Source organism: Desmodus rotundus, chromosome 5, assembly GCF_022682495.2.
Source record: "Desmodus rotundus isolate HL8 chromosome 5, HLdesRot8A.1, whole genome shotgun sequence".
Taxonomy (NCBI): domain Eukaryota; kingdom Metazoa; phylum Chordata; class Mammalia; order Chiroptera; family Phyllostomidae; genus Desmodus; species Desmodus rotundus.
This window is the reverse complement of record NC_071391.1, coordinates 26,493,219-26,516,789: the sequence shown is the minus strand read 5'-3', so window position 1 is coordinate 26,516,789 and position 23,571 is coordinate 26,493,219. Positions and strand designations below refer to the sequence as shown.

The following is a 23,571-nucleotide window of genomic DNA, read 5'->3' as shown; positions in this document are numbered from 1 at the left end:
TATCCCTTACAGTAGCTAACAGCAGGTATATGAAAAGCTACACGGGTCCTAGGTTTTCAGTTGTTTTACATGCACTGATACCAGAGACAAAAGATATAGAAATAGTGAGGAAACAGCTATCAACTTAACTGAAAGAGAGAGAAACATCAATGTGAGAGAAACATCTACCAGTTGTCTCTGGTATGCACGCTGGGGATTGAACCCACAACCTATGTATGTGTCCCAACGGGGGGTCAAACTCATATCTTTTTGGTGTATAAGACTGTACTCCAACCAACTGAGCCACCTGGCCAGGGCAAAACTGGCTTAAAACACACATACACACATATACACACACTGTAGTGAGTTCTTATTACTGGCTATTCATACATGAGCTATATTAATGTAGTATAAGGCATAAAACTAAAGCCCAATATTATGTGTTCTTGATCTGGGAGAAACTGAACGAGCCTTAAATGGCTTAATCACAAGTTCTGCTCCCCAATCTGTTCCCACAGACAAGGTTCCTTCGCCACATGACCCCCCCCTTATCAAAGGGATCAGGCACAATAGCTGCTTATCCCTGAGTAGCAGGTTCCAGCACCCTGCCACTATAAAATGATTCAATCAAGCCAATCACATCCTCTCATGAGAACCAAGGGGACCCCACCCTCTTATACTAAAAAACCTGCTTCTCGCAGCCTCTGCATGCAATGCTGTTGGTAGCATTTTACCTACAATAGAACTCCCTTCCAAATTGGAGTCCATCCTCCCAAATCCTGCTGCCACTTTATCAACTAAGTTTATGTAATATTCTGAATCCTGTGTTGTCATTTCAACGGTCTTTACAGTATCTTCACCAGGAGTAGATTCCATTCAAGAAACCACTTTGTTTGCCCATTCAAAGGAAGTAACTCCTCATCTGTTACAGTTTTCCGATGAGATTGCATAAATTTAGTCACATCTTCAGGTTTCACTTCTAATACTAGTTCTCTAGCTGTTTCTACCACATCTGCAGTTACTTTCTCCACTAAAGTCTTCAACCTCCCAAAGTCATCCATCAGGGTTGGAATCAACTTCTTCCAAACTCCTGAAAATGTTGATATTTTGACCTCTTCCCATGACTCACAAATGTTCTTAATGGCATCTAGAATGGTGAATTCTTTCCAAAAGGTTTTCAATTTATTCTGCCCATATCCTTCAGAGGAATCACTGTCTGTGGCAGCTACAGCTTTACAAAATGTAATTTCTGACTAGAACTTGAAATGCAGAATTATTCTTTGATTTATGGACTACAGAATGGATGTTGTGTTAGCAGGTGTGAAAACAACATTAATTTCCCCGTACATTTCCATCAGAGTGCTTTGGTGACCAGGTGAATTGTCAGTGAGCACTCATATTCTGACAGGAATCTTTTTTCTGAGGACTTCGTCTCAACAGTGAATTAAAATATTCAGTGAACCAAGTTGTAAACAGAATCAATGTCATTCAGCCTTCGTTGTTTCATTTCAAGAGCTCAGGCTGAGGAGGTTTAGCATAATTCTTAAGGACCCTACGATTTGGGGAGTGGCTTCATCTCAAAGTCACCAGCTGCATTAGCCCCTAGTAACAGAGTTAGCCTGTTTTTTGAAGCTCTTTGAAGCTAGGTGTTGACTTCTCTCTAGCTATTAATGTCCAAGGTGCCATCGTCTTTCAACAGAAGGATATTCATCCCACATTGAAAATCTGTTGTTCAGTGTAGCCACCTTCATAAATTATCTTAGCTAGATCTCTAGGTAACTTGTTGCAGTTTCTACATGAGCACTTGCTGCTTTGCTTTTCCTTAAACCTCATGAACCAGCCTCTCCTAGCTTCCAGCTTTTCTTCTGCAGCTTCCTCACCTCTCTTGGTGTTCATAGAATTGAACTGAGCTAAGACCTTGCTCTGGATTAAGGTTTGGCTTATGGAAATGTCGTGGCTGGTTTGATCTATCCAGACCACTAAACCTTTCTCGACATTAGCAATAAGGCTGTTTTACTTTCTTATCACTTGTATTCACTGGAGTAGCACATCTAGTTTTTTCAAGAACTTTTCCTTTGCATTCATAGCTTGGCTGTTTGGTGCAAGAGGCCTAGCTTTCAGACTGTCTCGGCTATTGACATGCCTTCCCCACTAAGCTTAATTATTTCTAGCTTTTGATTTAACATGAGAGATGTGTGACTCTTCCTTTCACATGGACACGTAGAGGCCATTGTAAGGTTATGAGTTGGCCTAATTTCAATATTGTTGTGTCTCAGGGAATAGGGAGAGCCAAGGAGGGAGTGCTGGATGGGGGAATGGCTGGTCAGTGGAGGAGTCAAAACACACACAACCTTTATTAATGAAGTTCACCATTTTATGAAATGGTGTGGACTGTGGCAATGACAACAGCAACATCAAACACCATTGATCATAGTTTACGGTAACAAATATAGTAATAATGAAAACGTATGAAATATTGTGAGAATCATCAGAATGTGAATCAGAGACACAAAGTCAGCAAATGCTATTGGAAAAACGGCACCTATATAAACTTCCTGGACACAAGTTTGCCAGAAACCTTCAGTTTGTATAAGAAGCACAGTATCTGCAAAGCACACTAAAGCAAGGTGTGATAAAATGAGTATGCCTGTATGTACACAGTAATTTGTTTATCGGTCCACGATTAGCACCTATCAGGTGGTTATGCAAACTATTTATTTATATATTTCTTCTTTTCACCTCAAAGCTCAGAAAGATACGCTTCATTAATTATTTTATTAATTTGTATATACCTCCAAATAGCATAATGTTAGACATATAGCAGATATTCAGTGAATATTTGGTAAGTGAATCTGAAAATGACTGTCTTCATCAGAATTTGAGGGAAAAAATGATCTGTGAATTTCTCCTTAAACAATATAATATATAAGTAAATAGTTATAAATATGATTTCCCCAACACTGTTGAAATCCACACTCACCCCACCCACCTGTAGATGGAGGAAATGAGGTCTTGGGAATGTTGCCCAGTTTTTCTCTTTTCAGTCCCCTTCCAAAATGCAGGCCAGTTGCCTTACAGCTTCTGAAGAACCCCGAAGGCAGCCTCTCCCTTTGTGTAGGAAGGAGCGTTAGTATAGCTGCAAGGTGATCCCAACCTCTGGTCTGTCTGTTGGTTTTGAACGCTCCGTTCACTTCAGAATCCCTGCTGAGAGCTAAAACATTGCTTCTGCAAGAGGGCGTTTATTTCAGGGGTAGTGTCTTCCTTCTAGTGCGCAGCTTCCCAGCACCCCCGTTGTAAATTATGGGGAAATACGGAGAAAGCTGAAATGGTTGGCTTGAAGATTTTTGACATATCTTTTTTTGCTGATTTCATATTCCTTACTGTATTTAAATTGGCCTACTCATTAAATTTATTATTGTTCAAGTTTTATTGAGATAATTGACATATGAATGCAGCACTGTGGAAGTTTAATTGTGTACAGCATAAAGATTTGGCCTTCATGTATTGTGAAATTATTACCACAATAAGTTTAGTTAACATCCATCATCTCACCCGCCCTTCAGCGTTAGCTAGTAGTCATGTTGTGCACTGCTCCCCTAGTGCCTACTTACCGGGAAGTTTGCACCCTCTGAGCACCTTCACCCAGTTCCCCTCCCCTCCCTCGCTCCTGGGGACCACGAATCTGCTCGCTCTCTCTGCGAATTTGGGCTCCTGTCACTCACTCCCTTTTTTCTTTTTAGATCCCACATATGAGTGGGATCATGCAGAATTTGTCTTTTTCTTTCTGAATTATTTTACTTGCCATTATCATTTCACCCATGTTGTGGCAAATGGCAGGATTTTCTTATTTTTTATGGCTGAGTAATATTTCGCAAATTATTTATTCACTCACTGATGGGCACTTAAGTTATTTCCATGTTGTGGCTATTGTGCATGTGTGTGATGCTGTTATGGACATGGGGGTGCAGATATCTTCATAACAGTCTTTTCATTCCCTTCGGCTGTATTCTCAGCGGTGGAATTGCTGGGTCACATGGTAGTTCTATTTCTAATTTTTTTAAGGACACTTTATGCTGTCTTCCCTCTAGGTATTAATTTACATTCCCACCAACAGTGCACAAGGGTTCCCTTTTCTCCACATTCATGTGAGCATTTGTTTAAATTTATTCTTTTTATAAGTTTATATATGCTTCTTTTCCTGATGCATAGATTTAATAATTTTAAAGAAACAATGAAATATCTAGTCTGACAAAGGAATTTTTTAATTCATCAACTTATTATATATCTTCAGAGAGATATAAAATAAATTGTGTTCATTAACAAGAGTGAAATCACATTAAATAACCCCTGGTATTAAAACCAAAGGTGTAATTTCCATGTCCACATATCTTCATATAGTACTAAGCATGTGGTTGGCACTTAGTAAATGTGTATTGGTTAAATAATTTAATAATAGGAGGTGCTCCTTCCACTGACCATAGACTTAAGAAAGACTTTAATGTAACAGCACTGTTTTCTCTGTCTCCTGGGTTTATTCACAGTAAACGGGTCCGAGCTCTGCTAGGCCAGTTCAGCCAGGCAGAAGCCTTATTAATGAAAGCTGGCGTGCAGCCAGGGACTTTGGATGGAGTTCTTTTGGATCTTGGATGTTCCTCCATGCAACTTGATGCTCCTGAAAGAGGATTTTCCCTTCGTAAGGATGGCCCTTTGGACATGAGAATGGATGGTGGCAGGTGAGTATCTATAAAGCATTATTCCTCACTACAAGAAATCAATTTCTCAAAAGCACTCTGAATTTAATTTCCTTTTAAGACAGCAGAATCCCCATTATACGCCCACACCTAACACTATCCATATATAATAAATCAGTTTTGTTTGCTACTCATTGTAGCTTTTCATGTTTCTCTAGATTTGGGATTCTGAAAGAAAAAAAACATTGCTGTCTTTACACAAAATAGTGAGGAGGGTCTTTCATATTGATTATCTCTTTTGTGGATACAGTGTGAGCTTTTAGACCACTGACAATGGTGATACATATGGTGCTGAAACACTGGCTCCATTTCTAGGCAGGCCCAGCTGTGTCTGTTGTGAGAAGTAAAAAGGAACTGTGTCTAATGCAGATTGTTCTGAATATTACATTAAAGTCAAAATCCCAGAGGTCAGCCATTGTGTGTTTTGTCCTGTGTCTTACACAGTAAGTTTGTTTCCACCCTCTTTCAGAGAAACTACAATTTACGGTACTGTGTCAAACACGGTACTGTACATAGGATAGTTTATACCTCCTGTTTATTCCTCATCACCCTGGGAGTACTAGCATTTGTGCTTCATTAGTCAAATAGGTGTATACGTATTAAAAAACACAGAGGATCACATTCTAGGAAAGTACAGGATACTTTCTTTCAAATCTAAATTACTTTTGAAAGCTTAGATTTGCACTTGTCTGTATGCCCAACACTAGCCCAGGGACTGACCAGCCTGTATGGTCAAAACTCACCCATGCCTTTCTACATCATCTCATGTCCCCATCCCTACTGCCACCAAGTTCTATATCATGTCCCCTACCTTTGTGAAGCTTATCTTCTAAGAAGAAAATTAGACTTTCATATACCTAAGTAAGCAAATCATTCAGTTACTGTTTCTAATCTGCAATTCTAGACCTATATAAATATTTCTACTGAAACAAATAGGTTTTCCAAAATTTCTTCCAATTAGAAGGATCTGCATATAAGAAATTTAACATTCAATTTAAATTGACAAATTAATACTGAATTGACTTTAACTTCTGTCCCACAAGCTGCTTTATCCTGTGGTAATTATTCACATATAGTCTTTCCCTGTGCTTTGGTAGGGCCTGTTAACTGAGATCGTGACCCAAACTTGTCGGAATCTTTTTGTTCTGAGTCTTTTACCTTCTTTTGCACAAGTCGGCATTCATAGAATGAAGAATGTGATCATAAAAGAAAATAATAAAAATCTTTTAAAAACCAGTGACTAATAGTAAAGGTCAAATATCTCCTCATGTTTGGAGATTGAGGTTGTGCAGAGGTAATAAAATGTCAAGCAAATTTTTGCTGTTCCCATGTCTTGCTAGGGAGAATACCTTCTGAAATACAATGAACGAAGCTTCTAGTTAATAGTATTAAATCCCCAAATTGTTAATGTAAAGGTTTATCGCAAATTTTAGTTTGAGAATCAGGGTTCCTGAAGTTCTCCTCTAAGAACTTGAAAATGAGACTGCTTTTGAGAAAGTAAACTGTGTACCAACACATCACGGACAGCACTAGAAGTGAGGAAATATATCTTAAAAAGCAGGGTGGCTTCCAGTGAGATGGCATGGACTGTAACTTAACCAAAGATGTGCACAGATCCGGAGAAAGGATGCGGCATGCAGAAAGTGGGAGTTGGCTCACACGAATCTATAGGAGGTGGAGTCAGAGATGGAAATACGTGCAGGGTTAATCCAAAATGTGTCATGGGAAAGGGAATCCAAGCCAACAGAATATAGCCAGTCATATCATGGAGGCTGAAATATCCTGGCATTAGATATAGACTCAAGAGTCCGTCTTAACCTGTGGCTATTTAACACTAGAATCTTAGAGCAGAGTTTAATTTGTGCTCTCCCAATTTCAGCAACAGCTTTAAGATCATAGTAAGGTTCTCACGAAGTAGAAAGAGGTTCACAGCTTTAGGGACTGTCGGGCATAGCCCTGTGTCAGTTGTATTCTTCACTAGAAGGCAATAAATAAATTGCCTCTTAGGTTCGTATTTGCTCTCTCTCATCAGTGTAAGCATTGTAAATCTGTGATCTCTGGAGGACTGACAAATATCTTAACCTGGTAAGTTGGGATGGGAGAGAGATTTTGTATCTTGACTTCTTCAGGTACATGAACGCTTATTCTGAAGCCTCCTAGTAGCCTGCTGGCTTTCCAGAGTGTTGTTCCTTTTGCTTTGTCGCACTATGGAGACTTCTGTGCTGCTGTTCAGGGTTAACATTAGAGTAAAATAAAATTATGCCTCTTATCCACTGAAGTGTATTTGCATAAAATGCTCTTTTAATTTTCTTACTTGAAAGTAGAAAAGTATTATAAAAAATTGCCAAGTCCATCCATACTAATTTTAGATTTGTCCTGTTTGAGCTGAGCTCTAGCCTATGGAGTCTGAAGTTACCATTGTTCGCAAGGTTCATTCTAATGCTCAGTGGTTTGAGCAGTTGAATTCACAACTAGGTAAGGTCTATCAGGGATTTTGTCGATTAGGCCAAAAGTAATGATCAACAAATCTAAGAATGGGAAAAATCTAAGGGACATCGACATGCATTGAGCTTTTATATGGGCCAAGCATTATAGTATTTGTTTTACAATCATACACACTATTAATTCTCCTAACAATTCTGTGAGGTAAGCGTTGTTACTTTCATTTACAGGTTAGAAATTGAGGTTCCACTATATTAAAAAGCTTATCCAATATGAGTAGCAAAGCCAGGATTCTAAATCTTGTTCAATTGGATGCTAAAGACCAAATCTTTATCCTTAAAACTATCACTGAAGGAGCAAGCTTTATTGAAATAGAAGGCACCCAACCTCATAGGATGTTCATTCATCTGGGGTACCATGGAGCCAGAAAAAAAAAACAGAATCACATGAACTGGAAAGCAAGTTTTGAAAGAGAGAGAGGGAGAGAGCAAGATGGAGATGGAGGGGACAAGCCAAAGACAACAGCAAAATTTCCTCCTGGAGGACCTGGGCATGCTAACAAGGTGCAGTGTAATGTATTTAAGGAAGGATTTGGGTTTCTTGGCAACCATACTCTGATTTGATCCTCAGGTCTTCAAGCTGCCATATTCTTGTTACCTAAAGTCTTCACAGTGTGGCACCAATAATCAATCCAACATATTAACTACAAGTAGTAATTGTACTATGAGCAAAGCTATCTTTCTAATAAGTAAGATTTTGGTTAACCCATCACTTAGCATTCCTTGACCCGTTTCTCCTAAGTAAGGTAAACTGGCATGGTCTGACACAATGAATGCTATTTTCCACTACTATGATTTATTTCATTTGGACAGAGCTTGCTACTTCTTTGTCTTCTTCACATGAAATTACCATGTAGGCTTGTTTAGAATTGTTGATTAACAAGTTTTACCCCATGATGTCTTTTTCATGGAGGTAGGAGCCATTATTGTTAAATATTTAAAATAATATATGTTATTATCATTAAGATCTTTTGTGAGGGAAACTGGCCAGCAGTATCTTCTTGTACAATAGTTCCCCCTCACCCCCGGTTTCACTTTCTGCAGTTTCAGTTGCCTGGGGTCAACCATGGCCTGAAACTATTAAATAGAAAATTCCATTAATAAACAATTCATAAACTTTTTTTACATGACATGGCTTTCTTTATTATGATTTTTTATTGTTATTCAATTACACACAGCTGTCCCCATTTTCCCCCCATTACCCTCCCCTCCCCTACCCACCCCCGCCTCCCACATTCAATCCTCCCCCCCCATTGTCTTTGTCCATCGGTCCTTTATACATGTTCCTTTACGACAGTTCCCCTTCTTTCCCTAATTATCCCCCTCCCCTCTCCCTCTGATTACTGTCAGTTTGTTCATTTCCATGTCTCTAGTTCCACTTTGCTGGCTTGTTTGTTTTGTTGATTAGGTTCCACTTATAGGTGAGATCATATGGGATTTGTCTTTCACCACCTGACTTATTTCACTTAGTTCTCTAGTTCCATCCATGCTGTCATGAAGGGTAGGAGTTTTCTTCTTTCTTTCTGCTGTGTAGAAATTCATTGTGTAAATATACCACAGTTTTTTGATCCACTCATTTACTGATGGCACTTAGGTTGCTTCCAGCACTTGGCTATTGTAAATTGTGCTGCTATGAACATTGGGGTGCATAGGTTCTTTTGAATTGGTGTTTCAGGATTGTTAGAGTATACTCCCAGAAGTGGAATTGCTGGGTCAAAAGGTAGTTCCATTTTTAGTTTTTTGAGGAAATTCCGTAGTGTTTTCCACAGTAGCTGCATCGGTCTGCATTCCCACCAACAGTTTACTAGGGTTCCCTTTTCTTCACACCCTTATCAGCATTTGTTTGTTGATTTGTTTATGATGGCCATTCTGACCAGTGTGAAGTGGTATCTCATTGTGGTTTTAATTTGCGTCTTTCTGATGGCTAGTGATGCTGAGCATCATTGCATATGTCTCTTTCACCACTTCTATTCAACATAGTATTGGAAGTTCTAGCCACAGCAATCAGACAAGGAAAAGAAATGAAAAGCATCCAAATTACAAAGGAGGAAGTAAAACTGTCATTGTTTGCAGATGACATGATAGTGTACATAAAAACCCCTATAGACTCCACCAAAAAAATACTCAATCTACTAAGTGAATTTGGCAAAACAGCGAAATACAAAGTTAATATTCAGAGGTTAAAGGCATTTTGTACACCAGTAATGAAGTATTAGAAACAGAAATCAGGAAAAAAAAATCCAATTTGCCATTGCACCAAAAAAAAATAAAGTATCTAGGAATAAACCTAACCAAGGAGGTAAAAGACCTATTCAGAAAATTACACAATACTGAAGAAAGAAATTAAAGAAGACACAAATAAATGGAAACGTATACCATCTTCACAGATTGGAAGAGTTAACATCATCAAAATGTCCATATTACCCAAAGCACTTTATAGATTCAACACAATCCCTATTAAAATGCCAATAATATATTTCACAGATATAGAACAAACATTTCAGAAATTCATATGGAACCATAAACAACTCCAAATAGCTGCAGCAATTTTGAGAAAGAACAAAGTAGGAGGGATCACCATACCTTACATCAAACTATATTACAAGGCCGTGGTAATCAAAACAGTCTGGTATTGGCATAAGAATAGGCACACAGATCAATGGAACAAAATAGAGAGCTCAGAAATAAGCTCAATTCTCTGTGGTCAATTAATTTTCGACAAAGGCGGCAGAAGCATAAAAATGGAGTTAAAATAGCCTCTTCAACAAATGGAGTTGGGACATCTGGATAGCCACATGCAAAAAAATGAAACCTGACCACCAACTTACACCATACATAAAAATAAACTCAAGATGGATAAAAGACTTAAATATAAGTTGTGATACCATAAAAGTCCTAGAGGAGAACATAGGTAGGAAAATCTCAAATATTCCACACAGCAATATTTTCATCGATATGTCCCCTAGAGCAAGGGACATAAAGGAAAGAATAAACAAATGGGACCTCATCAAAATAAAAAGCTTCTGCACGGCTAAAGAAAACATCAGCAAAATTAAAAGGGAACCAACCATATCAGAAAATATACTTGCCAATGATACCTCAGACAAGGGTTTGATCTCCAAAATATATAAAGAATTCACACGACTCCTCACCAGGAAAACAAACAATCCAATTAAAAAATGGGCAAAGGACCTGAACAGACACTTCTCCAAGGACATACAGTTCATAAGCTTTAAATTGTATGCTATTCTGAGTAGCAAGGTGAAACCTCGTGATGTCCAACTCTGTCTTGCTGGCAGGTGAGTCATCCTTTTGTCCAGCATATATATGCTATATATGCTAATCACTCCTTAGTCATTCAGTAGCCAACTGGGTTATCAGGTCAGTTGTAGTGGTATTGCAGTGCTTGTGTTCAAGTAGCCTTTATTTTACTTAATAATGGCCACTAAGTGCAAAAGTAGTGATGCTGGTAATTCAGGCATGCCAAAGAGAAGCTATAGAGTGCATGTATGTAGATATAGTTTATATAGGGCTCTGAACTGTCTGTGGTGTCATATTTCTGCTCGGGGTCTTGGAATATATCACCTAGAATAAGGTAGGACTGGTGGAGATTTTCTGTGTTTAATTTCTGCTCCAATATAAGTAGTTGGTTACTGGACACTCTCAGTTCCTGATATCTAGGCCTATTTAAATATCAGTCAGTAAGCCTTGTATCTTCTATAGTGAAAAAAATTTAAGCATCAATTTAAATTTTGAACAAACTAAATCCAAACATTTCCATTATTTTAGTTTAGGGGAAATCTGCATGAGCAATAACTTCTTTGTGAATTAAGGGTGAGTAAAATACAGGGTCCAGCAGAAGTAAGGCCTACTTGAGTGTGGTTGGTGGGGTAATAGTATGGGTGTAATAATTTATAGTTTCAAATTGAACATTTCACCTAAAATATCATATGGTATGCTTGAGAGTGTGATATTGTTATGTTACAGAATTAAATGCTTATGATTTTGTAATAAAAAATGTCTTTCTTTGTGCGAGACTCTGTATTTTAACTTCTGGTGCCCTTGACCTTGATGAATGTCACACACATAGTCCCCAAGTGCCATCATGATGGGTATTTGAAATGCAAAACCTATTTCGTTCCTTTAAGATTCCAGTCTCTGCCTTTAAAAACCTCAGAAGCTCTCTTAGACAATGTGTGTATGCCTGACTTTATGTCTCATTACTCTGAAATTTCACCTCTTGTCAATGAAAACTGACGTCAATGAACTAATTGGTTCTTCTTGTGCGTAGGTACCCTGACATGCCCACTGCAGCCGATGTTGTGAACGCTTTAGATCAACAGGCACTTGCATCCATCCTGAGAGCATACGGGGAGGAAAAGCATGCCAAGAAAATCGCCTCAGCAATCGTTCAGGCACGCAGCATCTACCCCATCACCAGAACCCAGCAGCTTGCCAGCATCGTTGCAGGTACCCTCATTAATTCTGAGCAGTGTCTGAGAGAAAAAAAAAAAAAAAACATGTATATATTAATCCCCCAAACTCCCAGAGGGATTCATTTGTTCTTGAATCATGCAGGATAGAATCTTGCCTATCCTTCTCTCATAGCACCTTCTTTGGATTTTGGAAGCTGTCCCTCTCTAACACCTCTCCCGCCCCCACAAATAATTTTTGAAAATATACTGTAGTTTGCTGGTTAGTTTAATAGCATATATATATTTTTACATGAGGTAATTTACCACTTGTGCCTATCAAGGTAAAAAACGTGGCATGACAAAAGCAGAAGGATTTCTTGATGCATCACAGTGCTTGATAAGCATCCTGTGTAAGATCTGACATTACCTTTCAGTTTCACATTTCTGCATTTTAATATTTTGGGCAAAAAGAGAATCGCATTGCCCAACTGCTAAAATAAAATCCAGTGACTCATACATCTATTCCAAACAACCGTCTAACAAAGGGTAGGTGATGTATAGGCCATTCCACTTTGTGAATGCTAACTAAGTCAGCCTGAGGGGCTTATTGAAACATTTCATCTTTTCTGCAGTTTGCTACCATAAACCTCTTGAACCTAAGTCTAGGTAGGATGAGCTTTATTATAGCCTTTCTGTTTGAAGCCAAAGTTGTTTCCCAGCTGTGTTCCATGATGAAAGTTTTCTAAGGCAAAAATATAATTCCGGCAGTTAAACAGAATTCCAGTTGTAAATTCTTTGTCTTATTGGACCTTCCGAAATCCTACATCATTTGTATTTATCAAATGTATTATGATTTCTTTTCAATGGCTCCTGTTAAGTTAGTTAAGTAGTTAAAGACATAGGGAAAAGCATATAGAAAGAACCTATATTGGTTGTCTCTATTTTAATATTATCCATAGTTTAAGGGATAAAACTTAATTATAAATTTATTCAGATCAAGATTTAAAGGTCATATAGCAATTGTTTTATGACATAACTTCATAAAATTATATTCTACTTATGCTAATAAAATATGAAAACTTGACTAAGTGTTCAATTTTTTAAGCTGCACCCATCAAGCCCCTCAAAACTTAACATTGAGCAACTGCAGGCAAGTAATTGCAAAATTCTCGTGGGCTATGTGAGCATGAAATATTTCACTGTGTTTTTTCAGGAGTTTATACTGGCAGTCCGATGTGAAGTTCACCCTCTGTTTTATGTCCCCTTCTTTTTCCCACTACATACTCCCTATCACGTCTCGACCTTACTCTTTCTGTCATTCTTTAACTAGCTCTATGTGTTGTTCTCTGTCTCCCGTACTGGAAAGAAGAGCAGTGAGAAGTCACATTTTTGTATTCACAAGAAAACCCAGAATTTTCTGGTGCTGAAAATGAGGACTTGGGGCCAGGGGGTATTCTAGAGATCTCCACTCAAAAATCCTGATATGATAACTGGAGAAACTGAGGCTTAGAGAGTGTCAACAGTTTCTTCAAGGGTACAGCCTAATCAATCACAACATCAGTACTAATCTATAATTTGGAAGCTCATGAATTTGAAACGTAATCAGGAATCTGCCTTTAAGGAAGTAATTTTTCTATCTCCGGTTCCTAATCTGCAGACTTGGGAGAAATAACACTGTAGCGTTAGAGAGAAATTACATGAAAATGCGGAATAGGAACAAGTTAAGTATTTTCAGGAAGATATGATATGAAATACATATTGGGGCTACAACAAATGATATAGTAAATGTGATAATATTTGCATATGTGTATGTAAAACCCCATTTTAGTAAATGCCACTAAGAAATTGAGTTATCTATAATGAGTCCATTTTTATGGCTTATGTCAGCCCATAATAAAACTTTATTGATCATGATATAATTCTTTTAAAAAGGGAAAACAGATACAATGAAATTACATTTTGTGTTCCTTTATTCCAAAAAATAATTTGCGAGAGGCTGCTGTATACCAGGCATTATACTGAGTACTAAGGATAGAACGGAGAGTTAGGCAGATAGAGCCTCTGTGTTCGCAAAGCTTATAGACCAATAAGTGAATGAATAACTACATGGTGTAGTAAACCTATATTTACAGTGGAAACCTTATTTACTGTAGTCTGAAGTTATGATTGTGTGGCTAATAGAAAAAGTTGATACACGTGTAGAATTATAGAAAGTTCCACAAAGTGCATTCTTACATAAACCACACCCATGGTATATCTTTTTAAGACCTGTTTTATTTTTATTAAAATGAAGTAAGAATTTCAAGGGATTTACAAAGCAATCTGAATGAGCATATTTCCTGGATGTTCATTATTTTTCAATCTTTTATAGTTACCTCACCAACATCTAATTTGATTGCATTTTTTTTATGTGACTTGCCCTTGTCAAGAGTTTCCAAAGTCTCCAACCTAATTTTCATGGAAACAGCAGCTGTCTTTCCTTTTGCATTCATACTTCACCAGTTATATAAAATCTGATTAAGTCATGTAAAGCAATAGTAAGTGGCCTGGGGTGTAAATGTACAATTCTTTTGGTGGAAATTGAACTGTATAGAATCTGAAGAATAGAATACTATCCCAAGATAGTTTGTTTAACAGAGAAAGGGATTAATCTGTCAAGTCCATTAAATATAAGTCTCTTAAGAGAATACTTCACAAAGGAAATATGAGAAGCAATGCAGTGTCCAGGAAGGTTCCTATATCAGTTTCTCGGTTTTGCCGTAGCTAAGTAGCACAAGTGATGGCTTACAACAAAAGAAAGGTATTCTCAGCGTTAAAAAGTCTAGATATCCAAAATCAAGGCATCAGCAGGGCTCTGGGAAAGAATGCTGCCTTGACTACTCCTAGTGTTGGTGGGGATAGTCCTCAGTGCTCCCTACCTGGTGGATGCATCACGAGGTCTCTGCCTCCATTGCATATGACATTCTCCCCGTGCATCTGTCGTTGTGTCCAAATCTCCCTCTAATGTAAGGACACCGGTCGTATTGGATTTCGGGCCCACCATAATCCAGTATGTCCTCAATTTAACTAGATTATATCTGCAAAGACCCTATTTTTAAATAAAGTCAACATTCACAGGTTCCTAACAGACGTGAACGTTAGAAGACCCTACTCAACCCAGTACAGCTCTTTAGCACTACTGTTGTTTAACAAACGTGTATTTTGGCCAGCTATACAATGCAGTGAGTATATTTGAATGACTTTTCTCATACCACATATTTTCAATATTATCAAGGACGCTGGGAAATATGCCAGAGTTTCTGACACATAGTAAAACCTGCATATTGATGGAAATAGAAATCACTTCCTTTGTTTTTAAAAAGCTAATAATCCATTTAGACAAGGAAGACCACCATGCTTGTAATCATAATATACTTGATGGAATTACATCATAATTCAAGTGATTAAGCTGTACTTTGTCAAACCTAAAACCTGGTGCCATTTGTTAGTATAAGTAACTATAGTTCCATGTCATGGGAACTCCAGAAGACAGGTTTGAGGACCCAGGTTGGAACAAAACACTTAAAACTATGGTGAATCACTTTGTAGATTGCCACATCAATAATCAATAAGATAATTCCAAAACAACCAGTATGACTTCCCTATTTATATGCACTATGCAGAACTACTAGCCAGAGACTTTAATGCAAATATCTAACACATATATAGAGTTACATATAGTATACCCTACAAAAATAATTTATTTTACTTTTTAAATATATTTTATTGATTATGCTATTACAGATATCCCGTTTTCCCCCCTTTATTCCCCTCTGCCCTGCACACCCCCTCCCACTTGCACTCCCCCCCACCTTTAGTTCATGTCCATGGATCATACACATAAGTTCTTTGGCTTCTACATTTCCTGTACTATTCTTAACCTCCCCCCATCTATTTTGTACCTACCATTTATGCTACTTATTCTCTGTACCTTTTCCCCCTTTCTCCTTACCCCCCTCCCCTGCTGATAACCCTCCATGTCATCTCCATTTCTATGATTCTGTTCCTGATCTAGTTGTTTGCTTAGTTTGTTTTTGTTGTTTTTTAGGTTCAGTTGTTAATGGTTGTGAATTTGTTGTCATTACTGTTCATATTTCTGATCTTCTTTTTCTTAGATAAGTCCCTTTAACATTTTATATAATAATGGCTTGGTAAGGATGAACTCCTTTAACTTGACCTTATCTGGGAAGCACTTATCTGCCCTTCCATTCTAAATGATATCTTTGCTGGATAGAGTAATCTTGGATGTAGGTCCTTGCCTTTAATAACTTTGAATACTTCTTTTCAGCCCCTTCTAAGCCTGTAGGGTTTCTTTTGAAAAGTCAGCTGGTAGTCTAATGGGAACTCCTTTGTAGATAACTCTCTCCTTTTCTCTTGCTGCTTTTAAGATTCTCTCCTTATCCTTAATCTCGGGTAATGTAATTATGATGTGCCTTGGTGTGAGCTTCCTTGAGTCCAACTTCTTTGGGACTCTCTGAGCTTCCTGGACTTCCTGGAAGTCTATTTCCTTGGCCAGATTGGGGAAGTTCTCCTTCATTATTTTTTCAAATAAATTTTCAATTTCTTGGTCTTCCTCTTCTCCTTCTGGTACCACTATGATTCAGATGTTGGAACATTTAAAGTTGTCCTGGAGGTTCCTCAGCTTCTTGTCATTTTTTTGAATTCTTGTTTCTTCATTCTGTTCTGGTTAAATGTTTATTTCTTCCTTCTGCTCCAAACCATTGATTTGAGTCCCATCACTGTTGGTTCCCTGTACATTTTCCTTTATTTCACTTTTCATAGCCTTCACTTTTTCATCTATTTTGCAACCATACTCAATGAATTCTGTAAGCATCCTGATTACCAGTGATTTGAACTGTGCATCTGATAGGTTGGCTATCTCTTCATCACCTAGTTATATTTTTTCTGGAGCTTTGATCTCTTCTTTCATTTGGGCCATTTTTGTTTATTTGGTGTACCTGTTACATAGTAAGGGGCGGAGCCTTAGGTATTGACCAGGGTAGGCCAACTCACTTAGCTGCATTGTGGCGCTTTATGTGGGGGAGGGGTCTGAGAGGGAACAATGGCACTTGCTCTGCTCTCTGAAAGTGACTTTCAGTCACTTCTGCTGCTACCCACAATCAAACTGGGCCCTTCTGGTGCTGATTCCTGGGTAGGTGGGCTTGTGTACATTCTAGGACCCTGTGGGTCTCTCCAACCAACTCTCCTGTGAGGCTGGGAGTTTCTCCCACTGCCTCAACCCTCAGGTTTTTTCAGAGGTTTTGAGGCTTGATTTCCCTGCACTAGAACCCTGAGTTGCACAGTTTGTCTCATGCCCCAGTTGTTCTCCCGGTTTATCTGCATGTGAATGTGGGACCTGCCAGTTTGCCAGCTGCTGCCTTGCTGTGAGTCCTCTCTGCCCTGGCTGCCCATCTCCCCCTCTTCTACCGGTCTGGACGAATGTTTCTTCTTTAACTCCTTGGTTGTCGGACCTCCATACAGTTCGATTTTCCAGCAGTTCTGGTTGGTTTTTGTTTTTAAATTTGTTGTTGTCCTTCTTTTGGTTGTGCAAGGAGGCACAGCGTGTCTACCTATACCTCCATCTTGGCCAGAAGTCCCCAAAATAATTTATAAATAATAAATTATATTTTCTTAACCATAATTTCTGTTATAGTACAGTTGTTAATTGTTAACAGCTATTCTAATATGTTAATAGCTAAAGAGTTAGATTCATGAAATCTGAGTTGAAAATGGACCTAGTGACTCATGTAATCCAGAACTAGACTCTTCGTTACCTTTAATGAAGGGTCATCTGGCCTCACTTAGCCTTTTCATCTCCATTTCTCTTACTCCCCAATATATCTCAGTGAAGAGGAGTACATTTCAGCCTGAAATTGCTAGTTACATAAGTGTAGGCCTAAAGACTTTAGAAAGGATGGATTCCTTCAAATAAGGAATTTCTTTGCATGGTTTGCAAAGCTCATCATGAACTGGCTTCTATACCTGCTGTTTCATTTTCATCTCTCTCGGTCCCCATAATAATCTCTGTTGTTACCACACTTGATTTTGATTTGTAGTCTTCCTGGCTTACATAGTCACTCTCACTTGTAGGCCTTAAATAGTAACATTAACATAAAGTGCCCTACTCCTACCCTTTCCTGGGGCCCTTCCTTTTGAGCTTGATTGAAAGGTGGCTTCCTATAGGAAGTTTTTCCCAGACCTACACAGATTGGTTGAGATACTCTTCTACATGCTCTCATAAGCACTGCATTCCCCTGTCATAGAACTTATTCTGTTTTTATTGCTCGCTTACTATTTAACTTTTCCTCTACACCTATGCTGTCCAATACAGTTGTCACTAGCCACATGTCTCTGGGGCTCTGAAAATATGGTTGCTCCAAATGGAAAGATCCCATATGTGTAAAATACACACAAGATTGTGAGACTTAGTTTTTTTAATGTTGTTCAAGTACAGTTGTCTCCATCTTCCCTTGAGACTTAGTTTGAGAAAAGAATTGAATGTATCTCAGAAATTTGCATATTCATTATATGTTGAAATGGTAACATTTTCAATATTGAGTTAATACAGTAGTAAAATGAGTTGTACCTGTCTCTTTTTACTTTTTAAATGTTGCTGTAGACAACACCACGTGGATCAGGTCTCTGCTGTTCGGCACCGCCTCCGCTGGTAAGCACCAAGAGGCACTGCAGTGACTTCCCCACTCATGACTGCGCCCACGGTGCTTGTCATAGCTTCCTCCCTTGGAAGGCATTTAGTAACTACTTCTTCAAGGTTAATGTATAAAATAAATAAAATGCTCATAAATTGGGAAGGTTCTGCTTTTATAAAGTTTGTATTCAGTGAAGTAACATCAATGTTAGTAAAAAATTGATGTTCAGTCTCATAAACCATGACTCTCCCACACCAACATGGTCTAATATTAACACTAAATTAGAAAAACACATTGCCCTCCCAGTACTTTAGTTGATTCATCTTTAGGTGAAGTGATATCTGTTCCTCCCTTATTCTTTAGGGATGTTGTGGAGAAAAATGACACTCGGATAAAATACTTTTATTAATTAAAAATCTTTAACAATGGGAAACAATACATAAAAAACTCTCAAGCTCTCAGGCAAAATAAGATTTATGTACTTAATTTTGAAAAAATGGCTGGGGTCTAGATTTTGCAGAATTAATGTATATTTGATTTGTATAATCTTAAAAACGGGATTGATTCTAGGCACCTCTTTGAGTAAAGAAGTCTGATTGATTTTCCTCAACAAGCTGTCCATATTTTATATTAGAGCTAATCCATATTCTATTTGCTCTTTCCATTCTGTCAATACATCAAGGAAATCACCATTTAATTTTAATTATTAAACTAAACTTAGTTTAAGTCTTGCTTTTACAACTTGCTTTCTATGTAAACTTGAACAGAACCTCATCTTTCTCATCTTGAAATGGAGGGGAATAATATTTATAATGATGATCATTGTTAATTTTGTTTAGCAAACATAATCCTACTAATTATCTCATTGCTTAAACTAATATTGAAATTCACTTGCTGTTTCCAACCTCATTCCAAAATCAAAGAAATATACCAGCCACGTTTTCAATCATTGGGATTTAGGTTCAGATTCACAAAATAGATAGTCCACTGATAATTAAGAAAAAATGACAGGAGGAGTATAATATCAATTTTTGAATGGGAAAAAAGGAGATGGTGGTAGCTTCTTAGATATATTTGATTCTTGTTGATTAAATATATAGACGTATTATTCCCTGACTGAAACTTTTATGTAACCTTTATTCTGACTCATGAACTGGATACATGGCCAGAGCTAATGAATGCTTGTTGAACAAATAAATCAATAAAAAGATGTGTACTTTCCCAGCCAAAGTAAAATGAAAAGGGATGGGGGGAGTACAGGTTGCTAGGTGTCACTGAGAATCAATTATATTTTGCCCTTCACATTGAAGAGAGGGAGACCTAAGCATGAAAGTCCTAAGGACAAATTAAAGTTGTTTGAGGAATAAGTGAGAGTCCCCAAGACATGGAATCAAAAATGCTTACCTTCTATTTCTAGTTCTACCATTATCTGCTCTGTGAACTCAAGTAAGTCACTCACCTTCTTTGATCCTCATTTACTTATTTGGAAAACAAGAATAGATAATTCTTGCTGAGACCAATAAATGAGATGGTGCATAAGAAAGCTATCTATGACTTTTAAAGTACAAATATCTTTATTTGTAAGCATTTTGTTCCCCTCTCTATCTGGAACTGGGGTTTCCGGAGAGCAAACAGGTACACTAGTCAGAGCCCTGCTTCCTGCGGAAATACCTGCCCACAGCCAGGCAGCGTGATCTGTGGAAAGCTAATACCTTCATTCCCAGCTGTTCTTTCCTTTTAGAACAGAGAATAATAATCATTTTCTGCATTAGTACATGTAAGGTATATCTTTTCACAATAGCATTAGAAGCTCATGCCTCAACTTGTACCTCAAATTGCTGTCTTTTTCCAGCAGTTTTATTAATTTGGAGAACAACCTTCAAAATAATAACAAAAAAACCAAAGTAAAATAAAACATTCATCAATAGTCATTGCTATCAAATTTTAGCAGAACATGAACTTTTTCATTATGAAATTAATCTAGATTGTCATCCCCTTGTTGTTTAAATAATCTACTCTTACCTCCTCCAGTTTCTCCATAAAGTACTCTTTGTGTTAACATTGCCATAATTAAGAAATAAATGAAGATGTCAGAGAGTTTATCACGCTGAAGGGAAATGGTATGGTCCAACCTACTGTTAAATTAGGTGGCTTGTCAGTGAATCATAGTTACTGCCACTGCCTATGATAATGCACTGATTCTCCTGTCATTTTAAATCTCTTGAGTTCAGTGTGTTGTACACAGTGTTAGTAAAGTAACTTCATGCCAACTAAATTATCAGATGACATTTCATAAGTAAACTTATTTTTTATTTTAATAAGTAATCTTTCCAAGAGACATTCTGTACAAGAAGTCCAACTCAGAAGAGAATTAAATGTGGAAAAAAAGAGAAAGAAAAAACCTGAAAATCTTTCTTCCTCGTAAAAAATCTGGCTATTCTCAGTTTGAAGTATGAAGTAGGAATCTGGAAATGCTTCAGTCCCAAATGACTGTGGCCTGACCCTAATTTAATAATTGTAATAGTAAGGTAATAATAAGTAATGTTAATTAATACTTAGTGAATCCAAGGCACTACCCTAAATTATTTTCATGTATTAACTCACTTAATAAGCACAACAGCCATGAGGCAGGTACTGTTTTTATCCCTGTTTTACAGATGAGGAAACTGAAGCACAATGAGACCAGGTAACTTGTCCCCTGACAAGTGGAGCCGGAATGGAGGGCTAGTAATCTCACGCTAGACCCTGTGCTCTCATTTACGACACATCTCTTGACCCCTGTCCTGTGATTAAGATATAGCGTGAATGGTGCTGGAGAGTGCTGACAGCTCCCTCTTCCAGGGTCTCACACGCTCATGTGGGAGACAGTTCTGCAAGCAACCAACTCCATCCTCCTGTGATGGTGCTGTATACAACCGAGTCATGAACAAAAACGTATGAGAGCACAAAGAAGGGAGCAGTTGATTTCAATGGCGCAAAATGATCTGAGGCAGAAGAGAGCGACTGGGGAGAGGTGACGGCTATCTATAGAAAAATTCCTGGTGCCCAACAGAAACTCAGTAACTGCAGAAATGAAAAGAAGAATGAAGAAAAATATATTAAGTAGGATTTCAGAGGGCTGAGGAGAATAGAAGACAGACAGTTCAGGGTCTAGTCTTAGAGCCCAATACATTTCTAAATGACTGGAATTCTGTTATCTTGGGATCCTCTGTCCTAAATGTAACCTTGAGTCTGGTTAGATTCTTAGTGTAGTTAGTAGTTTAGCATAACCAAGTCCTCTAGGTCTTTCTGATTCCAGCTGGATTTCAAACTGCATCTATGGAACAAAAGAAGGGAATGCATCCCTTTATCTCATTACTGCATTTCTTATTATTTTATGCAATACATGTGTGCTTCTGCAAGTGAGAATTAGTGACCTGGCGTTGTATGTTCTGCACATTAGTCATTTTCACATGGTATTAACTTTGTAAGGATTCATATAGCCTGGCCATTCTGTCCTTCTCTTTATTGGTTTGAAGAAGGAGAAGGAAGAGGAGGAGAAAAGAAATATTATTTGTTTCCGTAACTAGTTATTCGGAGGCTTTAAGAATTTAGTGGTACATATTTGTAAGACTTCTCCATTTGAGAATCCAGGCAAGCAGTCTTACATATCAGTTGTCTCATTTTTTAGATTGACGTGATTCAGATCTGGTCTAGATGATAGATATAATGGCATAGGTTTGCTTCACCCAAAAAAGTGCTGAGAGGATCAACAGTGTGCAGCACTATTCCTAAAAGTAGCAGTTTCAGACACTGACTATTATTTTTGTATGTTGGGAATGTTCTTTGAAGAAAGCATCTGTTTTCGTTTTCAAAGTATAAAATGTTCAAATCATGCCAAAAGAATGTCAAAGAAAGAGAAACCCAAGCGTTGCTAGGTTGTCAAAGATTAAATATTATATTTCTGGGGAAGGGAGGGACAGTGATGAACAAAAGAGTGGATTTATTGTCCAAACTTAAATCATAACTAAAAATTAAGAATGATATTTCCAAATTATTTTCTATCATCTTTTGCATTATGCTGAATTGAAAAATTATAGAATTTCTGGAAAAGATATTTCTCAGAATTTAAAAAAGAGGAACCTATATTAACTTCTTACGTCTTACCTTTCCCTACTATATTTTCATCAAGGGTATGAGCAGTCTCACTCTTTCCCAAAAGTTTTAACTTATTTATCCCTGTAATCTTTATGTTGCTACATATTGCCTCACATATTTTTAATCACTTGGTATCACTTGTAGTATATTATAAACTGGAGAGCAGATAATCAGCTCTTACATTTGTTTCATGTAATAACAAATAGCACACACTAAACAAGAGCATATATTTGCTGACTTCCTATATTCTTCTAATGTAAAATTATTCATTTAGTGTCTTTCCTATCAGCTGGACAATAAACTCTGAGAGCAAGGGTTAGATATATCTTCTTCATTGCTACATTCTCAAGATCTGATACAGAATTTGGCTTGTAAAAGATGTTCAATTAATATTTCTTGAATAAATAGGTGAATGTCACTTCATAATTTTATGATGCTTAGAAAATGGGGAGGCTGGAGACAACTAATAGAGAATATCTTATAACCAACTAATTTCTTCAGCATATAGGTACTTTCTATTGTTAGGTAGACTCAGACCCACTATAGGAGAAACTATAATAATTTTCCTGACATTTGTCATTTCTTTCCTGTTCTTTGAAGGGTAAATCAGGTTCAATATGTCATACAATACTAGGTCAGTCTTCTTCTATATTTTCAATTTCCTCATTAGTGAAGCGGGGAATTTGACCCAACATTGAAATGAGACACGTATTTCATATACTCATTACATATTCATTTGATTATAAAGTATTTATTGAGTACACTTTGTGCTAGGCACTAATGAAGGCAATTAAGTGAGTAAGACATAGCTTTCATCTTCTCAGAATTAACAAAAAAAGAGATTTTTACTAGTTAGATAGTAGTCTTCACACTTAGTGCTTTTTTGTATATATCAACATGTTTGCTACTTTTTTTTCTTTTCTTAGCTTAAAATTCCCACTTCTAGTATGACTGGCATGGATCAGTGGATTGAGCACTTGCCTGTGAACCAAAAGATCGCTGGTTCGATTCCCAGCCAGGGCACATGCCTGGGTTGCACACGAGGCCCCCTGTTGGGGGCATACAAGAAACAACCAATTGATGTTTCTCTCCCTGTCTT

The 23,571-nt window shown here is 37.6% G+C and overlaps 1 protein-coding gene across 4 annotated transcripts in view; it reads left to right on the top strand.

Annotated features, from left to right (window-relative positions):
• Window positions 1–23,571, top strand: part of METTL15 (methyltransferase 15, mitochondrial 12S rRNA N4-cytidine) — a 175,974-nt gene that overhangs the window by 121,289 nt on the left and 31,114 nt on the right. For 3 of the 4 annotated variants that reach the window (XM_045194044.3, XM_045194042.2, XM_071221414.1), the window contains exons 5-6: window positions 4,521–4,712; window positions 11,523–11,701. In XM_045194044.3, the coding sequence (XP_045049979.2) occupies window positions 4,521–4,712; window positions 11,523–11,701 (371 nt within the window). Of the gene's footprint in view, window positions 1–4,520; window positions 4,713–11,522; window positions 11,702–20,992; window positions 21,022–23,571 lie in introns of all 4 variants that reach the window. The other variant, XM_045194045.3, reaches the window with a different exon arrangement.